We start from the raw sequence: 8821 nt of genomic DNA, 5'->3' as shown, positions 1-8821 counted from the left end.
CGACGGTGAAAACTACCCTACAGTGGCTCCGACCTGCGCACCGGATGGTAACGTTGCCTACCTGCCGTCGGGGAGCTCCAGTAGCAAAACAAGCAGGATGGGGAAGGGAAGGACAGCTATAGCGGGGTTTGTGCAGGGAAAGGATGAACCCCACGTGCAGCTGCCGCCTCGATAGACCCGGGGCTGCAGGTCGTGGCGGTGGGGACGCGGCTGACCGCTGCAGTTGCCGCCGCTGCCCACCAGCGGTCCCCCCCGCGCCGCAGCGCCCGGCCGCGGCGTCGCACCGGCCGTTCAACTCGGCTCCCCGTCCCGCGCTCTTCCTGCTCCATTAACCCACGAGGCGATGGCAGCGGGGCCGCCGCAGCTCAGGAGCGCCGCTGTGCTGCAGCCCCGGGCCGCGTCTCGGTGTCCGGGCTGCCCGCCCCGCTCCGGGCGCTGTCTGCACGCCCCCAGCCCGGCCCTGCGGCGGACGCACGAGTTGGGGCTCCCCTTCGCTCCTCCCATGGAGCGGGGCCGGAGGCAGCGCTGACCCCTCCCAGGGGCAGAGGCCGTTCTGTGCCGCCCTAGTGCAGCTCCTCTCCCGGCATCTCCAGTCCCGGCCGCTCGCAGCTCCCGGCAGCTCCGGGTTCCAGCCCGCTCCGCACCGCCTTTCCCAGCCCTGCTCTCCCCGTCCCGGCCCGCGAGCCCGGCGCGTCGACATGGTGGCCACCTGCCTGCACCTGGCCGGGTTTGTCTGCAGCTTCATCGGGTGGATCGGGGTGGTGGTGGCCACCGCCACCAACGACTGGGTGGTGACCTGCGGCTACACCATCACCACCTGCCGCAAAATGGACGAGCTGGGCTCCAAAGGGCTGTGGGCGGACTGCGTCATGGCGACGGGCCTCTACCACTGCAAGCCGTTGGTGGACATCCTCATCCTGCCAGGTACGCTCCCCAGCTCTCCTGCCACCCCACTGAGCGAGGCTGTGCCCCACTGTGGGGCGGTCGATGGTGGAGCTCCATCTGCTTCATCAGCGCAAGGGATGGTCCCTTAAACATGCCAAAGAGTTGAGGGATGTCTCCTGACACGGCGCTCGTTGGCTTACACCTGGTTTTAACTGTTTATCTCTGGCTATTGAAGTCCACTTATTCTACCAACTATTGCTCCTAACTGTTAACAAGTCATTCCTTTCCCATCTTATCCCCAGGCTGCAAAGCCTACTCTCCTGTATCTCAGCCTTCTTTGTATTTCAGTTCTGTCTCGAGGTGATGATGAACCACTAACAATTTGAAGGATCTGTTCCTTCAAGTGATGAGAACGATGGATCTCGTGGCATCCATGATTAATTCTGCTGTGGCTTTTAATCTTTTGGAAGCTTGTCATTGTTCTTGGCGGTGCTGTGCTTCCCCCGTGCTCCAACACATGGCAGAGCTCTTAGCATAGTCAAGTCTGCTCCCTGCATGGTCTGCCTGGGTGCTTTCTGACATGTGATGAATGCATCTTTGGGGCTAACTGAACCTGCCAAGATCTGTGTGTGATCCTGTCCCCGTAGTTTAGCTGGTTCTTTTATCTAATTATTTCATCTATTCCAGTCATTGTTAGCTCTATGTTGTTGAGGTTTTTTGCCCCTTCCAAAGCTGACAGGGTAGAAATACGCATCCCTTGTTTTTTATTCATTCTTCCTTCCTCTATCTGCTCTAAATTACTGTGGAAATAACTTCACAGCAGTTAGAGGGGTCACTCCTGAAGTTCCCTCTGCTACAACGCCCAGCCCATGTTACACAGAGGCTGGCAGTGCTGGACCTCTCAGAGCAGCTCCTGTTCTCCCTGTCAGTACTTACAGTCCAGTAAGTTTGCTTATAGCTACTGCTGTGTGCTGTGATCCAGCACGGCAGGCAGGAAAATGGCTTATCTTGACAAAACATTGAATTAAACTTAATAAATGAGAGAACAAAGTCTTCCCCCAACAGAAAGCGACATTTCTTTGCAGCACCCTGTGGTGTCTGGAGGGGACCGAGGAATAGTGTGGCTCCTCCGAGGCTGAAAAGATTTAGGAAAACCTTTTCCCAGCTGTTTCACTCGCTACCATATTTCCCAGCTTCCTGATATCCCAGCATCTTGCTGGGAAGGCACTGTGTATTCCTCACTCCATGGAGATGGTTGGCCTTGCACAGCTCTGAGCTGCACACCGACTGTCTCACGCCCGCTGGGTGTTTGCTTACACAAAAGATTACACCGAGCCATAGAATCCATCTCTCACATTCTGTGAAGGTGTTGGGAGCTCATCAGACAGCAACGTTTGCCCAAAGTTTTCCTCCTTTTGAGCCAAATAACCCAGATCCTCTGTCCTCACCCCACCTACAGGCTACGTCCAGGCGTGCCGAGCGCTGATGATCGCCGCCTCCGTGCTGGGCCTCCCCGCCATCTTCCTGCTCATCACCGTGCTGCCCTGCATCCGGATGGGCCACGAGCCCGGTGCTGCCAAGTACCGCCGCTCCCAGCTGGGAGGGATCCTCATCATCCTCCTGGGTAAGGCATGCCGTGGCCTCCTCTGCTTTGGGATGGTGTGCTGTGTGAGCAGGGAGGGGAAGATCTATGGGCAGCGGGTGCTGCTCCTGTGGGACATCAACAAGGAGGCAGTCAGGCCGCGGGAGGGGACACAGCCCTGTGCCTCCTGCCAGCCTTGTCCTTGGGATTTCTTCCCATCTGCGGGGCCCGTGGAGGAGATTGTTTTGTGCAGCTCAGCCTGTGAAGCTCATTGTCCCCAACACGGCACCTGCGTGTTCTTGAGGCCTCGTCACCCCAGCCACAGGCTGCGGGGCCTTGTTTTCACCCGTCTGCTTGGCAGAGGAGGGGGCAGAGGGAAAGTGGCTTCTTTGTGCGGCTCTGCTGCTCGCCGGCAGCCAGCGCTGACATCACCCTGCTCCTCTTTCTTCTGCTTCTCCTGAGGTTTTATTCAAGTGGGCACCACATGGAGCTGCATGTCCCCAGCTGGGGATGCATGGATACAAGGAGGGATGGAGCCCTTGTGCAGCAGATCCCTCCATGCCTTGATGGGAGGTGCCCACCACCCAGCTTTGGCACATCTGCCATTCTACCGATTTCCATAATACTAAACAAAAAAGTGAGGTGGGTTTGGTCTCTTCTCCCAGCAATAGGACCGGGGGAGGATCAGGGCATTAGGAAACATTTCTTCTGATGAAGAGCAGTGATGCAGTGGCACAGCTGCCCAGAGAGCGGTGGAATCACCATCCCTGGAGCAATTCAGAGCCACGGGGCTGTGGCACTGATGGATGTGGGCAGTGGGCATGAGGGAATGGGTCGGGATTGGACTTGGTGATCCTAGATATCTTTCCCAGCATTTATGATTCTATACCTTCCTCCTACAAGGTCTCTGCTCCAGTGAGGAAGTTAGGATGAGTCAGTATGTCTGAATTTTAGGAGTGAGACCAAGGAGGGCTTTCCAATAGCTGTGAGCTTGAAGGGGCTGTTGCCACAGCTGGAAATGCTAACATCAGCTCTATGGGGCCTGCCTGGGACATCTCATCAGTTGCAGTCACACTGCAGAGCTCTGGGAATGTGTCCCTTCATCCCTGTCCTGAAACCTCCAGTCACAGATCTGGACTTGGCAATGAACAAAAGGATTTTTTTCATGCTGTCAGTGATACTGTAGCAACAGGAGGGTCTGTTCTGCTGTTATCTCTGGTCCCAGAGCTGGGAGAGTCCCAGCAGAGCTGCGCTTTGTGGCAAACAAATGGGAAATGTTAGTTTTGTGCTGTAGACCAGCTCCATTTTGAGTGGCTGAGAGCACTGCCCCTAAATCTGCTTTGCAGTAGGGCAGCAGGATTGCAGGAGCAGCAGACGTGGCAGTGGCTACAATGAGTCACACTGCATGAGAACAAGTGAAAGCCCAGAGCTCTGTGGGGATGAAGCTGGGTTTTGGGTCTGGTCCTGCCATGGTGTGAGTCCAGTGAGGAGAGATAACAAGGATGAAGGCCAGCAGGTCATATTTGGCCTTCTTGTTGGTCGTTACCCCTGTGTGATCTGGGCTGCCTTAGAGCTGGGAAATGATAAAGGATGAACATGTTCCTTTCCTACAAAACCCATTTGTTTTTCCAGGCTGGTTAGCAAATCGGTCCCCTTGGAAGGAGAGTAATGCATGGAGCTTGGGACTTTGACATTGTTTAAGCTGATTAATGATTTGTTGTTGGAAAAACGGAGTGTCACCGTTCCAGAGCATTCAATAAGTATGAAAATCAGGCCTCAGAAGACATAATGCTGGCTTAAAAGCCTTTCTGTCATGGACTGTTATTTTTATGCTCTGGCCACTGATCTCTCACTCGTGGGTTTCTGTGTTTTCCCCCAAACATCCAGGCCTGAGCACAGCTCTCAGGGGTCTGGTTAGAAGGAAACAAATCCAGACCCACAAACTCTGCAGATACATTGAGTGGGGATGTGATCAGTGGAGTTGGCTCCGTGGCAAATGCTGAGTGTTGCGCAGGGAGGGGATGGAATTTAGCACTGAAATTGTTAAAGAGGAAAGAAGGAGTTGAAACACAGTGTGGAACCATGAAAAAAAAAGGGGGGGGGAGAGAAAAAAATAGTTGAAAACTTGCCAGGAAAACAATGGGCTCAGATATTCCATTGATTTTCCTGTCCGCTGATAATAGCAGGCCGCAGAGTGCAACGTGTGCACACCCTCCTATCCTGCATGCTGATGTATTTGTGTCTTTGCTTGATCCTGTCTGACCAAGGGAACTGATTGATGGCTGCACACGGCTGTCGGTGGTGACATGCTCTGAGCTGCTATGAAAACATCTCCTGTGCAATGTTGATGGAAAAACCTGTCCCATCCCATGTTGTTGGTGCTAATGTGGGGGACCCCATGCTGGTACCCAAGCGATCATTTTCCCATGGGGAAGTGAGGGACCTGAGGATGATAAACAGATGGAAAATACGTTAGTTACTGGGATTTACCACTGCTAACTGACCGTGTTAGCTCTTATCTTCTAAATAGATGATACTAATATGTTCCTCCCAGTCTATGGCTTGGAAGGCAGTGCTTGTGTGTTCCCCATGGGCAGGTGGTTCAGGACAGGAGGGAAAGCAGAATTAAACACTTACATAACCTGCATAAAATGGCTTTGCGCTTTGTAAGGACAGATAATGAACATTATCGGTGGGTGGTTGGACAGGGTGATGTTTGAGGTCTTTTCCAACCTTAATGATTCTACATATGCTTCCACTGCTGAATTAAACCATGCCTATAATGGCAAATGATAAGAGATTCAGCCCTATGGATCAGGTGTACAGTCAGAAGGAAGTGGGACCTGCTGGGATGTGGGACACAGGGACAGGTGGTGTCAGTGGGGACAATGTGATAGAAGTCTATAGGATTCGAGCTGCTCCTCTTGCTTTCTGCCAGACTGCACTGACTGCAGCAGCCATCCCAGTGTGTTCCTCCTCCCCACTGGGATCGCCGGCAGCTGCAGCCCTGCTCAGCCCTTGGCCAGCCTTCCAGCTTTCGAGCATTGTCAGCACGACGATAAGGTGGTGCTACACTGCACAAGTGGGCTGCCCCACTGCACAAGAGATGCCATTGTCCCGGTGTCCCTGAGAGCTCCCCTTGGCCCAACGTGAGCGTTGTCCTCTCAGCGGCGCCATGGGGGGGGGGGGCTGAGGGGATAAGGCTCTTATAGTCTATGGATGCCTATATATATATATATATATATTTACTGTGGACAGAAGAAGAAAAGATGATTGTGTCCTTTTGGACAACAAAGCAGCTTTATGCTGGAGCCCATTAGAATGCTTTGCAGATTCCCATCTGACCCCTCTCTGGAGGCTCATGAGCTGCAGCAGGGGCAGCCCTCCTTCCCCACAACCCGCTCCCAGAGCCGCAGGGCCCTTGCTTTGAGGAGGCCCCAGGTCTTTGCTGGCTTCATTAGCATCCTCCGAACCTTCTTCTCTTTTCCATATGAAAATATTTTTTCTCACAATAACCACAGTGATTGGGGATGGGCTTTCTGCTGTACTGGCCAGCAGCAATGGTTTGTTTTCCGCTTTAACCAAACAGTTTTATTTTTTCTCTGTCTCATTTTTTCCCCCCTCTTGCAACCTTAACTTTTTGACACCGCCTCCACATATCTCTTAGTGCGGTCGGCGGAGATCTGTAGCGCTGCCACAGCCCTGTTATTGTTTTGCTCTGATTCTCTGATAGCCACAAGGATGGAGTCCTGCACAGCTTGTCCCGGAGGCAAGTCAATATTGACGGATTAATTCCTCTCAGATGTGCGGGCCATAAAGGGGTATTGTTTTAGGACCCGCTCCTGTAGGTGGTTAAGGCCATTGGCTCTGCTGCATGAAGGCCATGCAGGGTGAGAGCAGGGAGTGGGGTGATGCCAGGAGAATGCAGGGATGAGTTTTTGTATGGGGATCTTCTTCACCTCACTGCTCCCTTCCTGCTTTTGTGGAAAAGCCTGGAGCAAAACTGGAAGCCCTCAGCTGTTGTGCTCTGTGGGCTCTGGGCTGAATGCTGTGCTCCTCTGACTCATTTCAGTAGGTCTCTGGGAAGCTTCACTGCATTGCCTTGTCTCCTGACTCTGTTTTCCACAGGGAAGTGGGATCCACTTTCCAGCTGACTCTGAGTTGAGGTTTTACTGCCTCAGCTCCCACTAAATGTGCAGCTCTCCAGAGCACCAGTTTCAGGCCTGACTTTCATTCTTCAGCCTTTGAAATGAAATACCTTGGATTGTGTCAGGCTGCAGTTACTCTGCTCCCTGTTGCTGGTCCTTCCCCACCTCTCCCATCTCAGGCATCCCCACCCCTCTCCCACTCTGGTGTTAGGAGTCCTGAAGCCAATGCTGATGTGTTCCCCATGGGTCCAGTGTGGGAATGGGTTCCTCGCCATCCTCCAGAGGAAACACAAGCTGCAGGAGACTAACTCCGAGCTGCACACATCTAATAGCGTGTGGGTCTGTCTTGAGGGGCCAAGGAAGGATGGATGCTCCATCCCCTGGGCTTGCTGGGTATCCTGCCAGTCCCACACTCAGTGTGAGGTTGATGGTCATACTTGGATGATCACAGAGGTGTTTTCCAACCCTACTGATTCTACCTTTCATTCATGATATCATTTCATACATGACTGGCTCTTCCCCTCCTGTCTCCCCAGCCATGTGCGGTGTGGTGGCCACCATCTGGTTCCCCGTCTGCGCCCACCGTGAAACCACCATCATGAGCTTTGGCTACTCCCTGTACACGGGCTGGATCGGCTCTGCCCTCTGCCTCTTTGGTGGCTGCGTCATCGTCTGCTGCTCAGGGGATGCTCAGACCTTCGGCGAGAACCGCTTCTACTACGCCTCGGGCTCCAGCTCCCCCACCCACGCTAAGAGCGCCCACGTCTGAGCTCCCACCCCCACTGGGTCTGCACGCCATGGGTTCACTTCTCCTGGCACTCGCTGCTCTTGTGCTCCAGGGGAAGGTTTTAAAACAGCAGCCCAAGCGCCTGGCAGCCCCAAGTGTTGTTATCCCCCCTTGTTGTCCCCTTCTCTAGAAAACAAGCCCCCACTCCTCACTCCCACCAGTTTCACCCTCCCGGTCCTCCTGCCCCCGGGGTGGTGTGTGGGCCTCAGGTGGGTTTGGGGCTTTTTGTTTTACTGCTCACCAAGAGAGCTGAAAGCAGCAAAACAGACATGAGAGGCACTTCCCCGCTGCTGAGGACTCCAGCACATCCCCATTTGCTTTCCTGTCCCCAAGGTCACCGCTCTGGCACCGTCTGGGAGCAAGGGCTGAGGGAGATGCACCCTCCCAACAGGCAAATGTTTCTCTTTCGGAACAGTAGGGGATTTTTTCTGCCTTTCTCTGTAAATACTTTTGTACGGATTTGATCGTTTTAGTAACAATGTTTCCCCCACTCCCCCCGGTCATCAGTATGAAGGAAACAGAACCCAAAGGTCCTAACGCTGGGATACGTAACAGTGTCTGTATATAGTTCCATTGACTCTGGGGGCTCTAATCCCCACACTCTTTTTTCGTGTTTTGTTTTGTCTTTTTTTTCCCTCCTTTGTACAGATCTGTTACTAAAACTGTGTTTTTACATTTACATTTGCTTTCATCCCATAAATCTGTGTTCACTGTTCTTTAGCATGTTTTTAACACACAGTTACACTGTCACAATGCAATTCTGGTGAATACTGATGATGCCTTTGTACTTCAACTGAAATACTGTACAATAAATAACAGAGGATCTGTGGCTCTGCCTTCTCCTTTTCCTTCCTTCCTGTGTGCTCCCATGACAAGCTTTTCCATGATGCAGTTTCCTAATGATTTTGAAGGTTTTTTTGAAAGCAGTTTGGGATAAGTTCTGCTCTGCTGCAGACTGAAGGCTGCCTTTGATTTTGGGGCAGTATGCAAAACCTTCCTGCTTGGAATCAACTGCAGCCTGAGGTGTTTTCCCCTGTGTCTTACCCCAGGGTAGGGGGGCTCGTGGCATTTTTCCCATCCAGGAGACTTGGAAACCCATTGGAGAAGCCTGAAATCTTGTTGCTCTGAACTCAAGTTCAAGTCTGCTCTGGGGTCATCAGTCTCTTTGATTAAAAGCACGTAAGATCAAGATCCAGCTCTGTCCTTTCTAGAGGCTGTAGCAATTACTGTGACTCCAAGCCCCATCTGTTCCCAGGGCTGTTAACTCACTCCATGTAATTGGTGCACACTTCAGCCCTGGGGCCAAAGCAAGTGGAAAGCCTGGAGCTGTGTGCACATCCCACTAGGAGGTCTGGGATGGTGGGAAGAGATCTGGAAACAGGGAAGTAGGACAAACCTTGGTACACTGACATGTGCTCA

The 8821-nt window shown here is 52.9% G+C and overlaps 1 protein-coding gene across 1 annotated transcript; it reads left to right on the top strand.

The window, feature by feature from the left end:
* The first annotated feature begins 488 nt into the window (after positions 1–488).
* CLDN11 (claudin 11) lies at positions 489–8231 on the top strand. Its single transcript, XM_072344344.1, has 3 exons — positions 489–924; positions 2345–2509; positions 7152–8231. The coding sequence occupies exons 1-3, from the start codon at positions 699–701 to the stop codon at positions 7382–7384; spliced, it is 624 nt and encodes a 207-aa protein (XP_072200445.1). The 5' UTR covers positions 489–698; the 3' UTR covers positions 7385–8231.
* The last annotated feature ends 590 nt before the right edge of the window (positions 8232–8821 follow it).

This window comes from Excalfactoria chinensis, chromosome 9, assembly GCF_039878825.1.
Source record: "Excalfactoria chinensis isolate bCotChi1 chromosome 9, bCotChi1.hap2, whole genome shotgun sequence".
Taxonomy (NCBI): domain Eukaryota; kingdom Metazoa; phylum Chordata; class Aves; order Galliformes; family Phasianidae; genus Excalfactoria; species Excalfactoria chinensis.
Note: the sequence above shows the minus strand (reverse complement) of the source record. Positions and strands in the feature narration are given on the sequence as shown.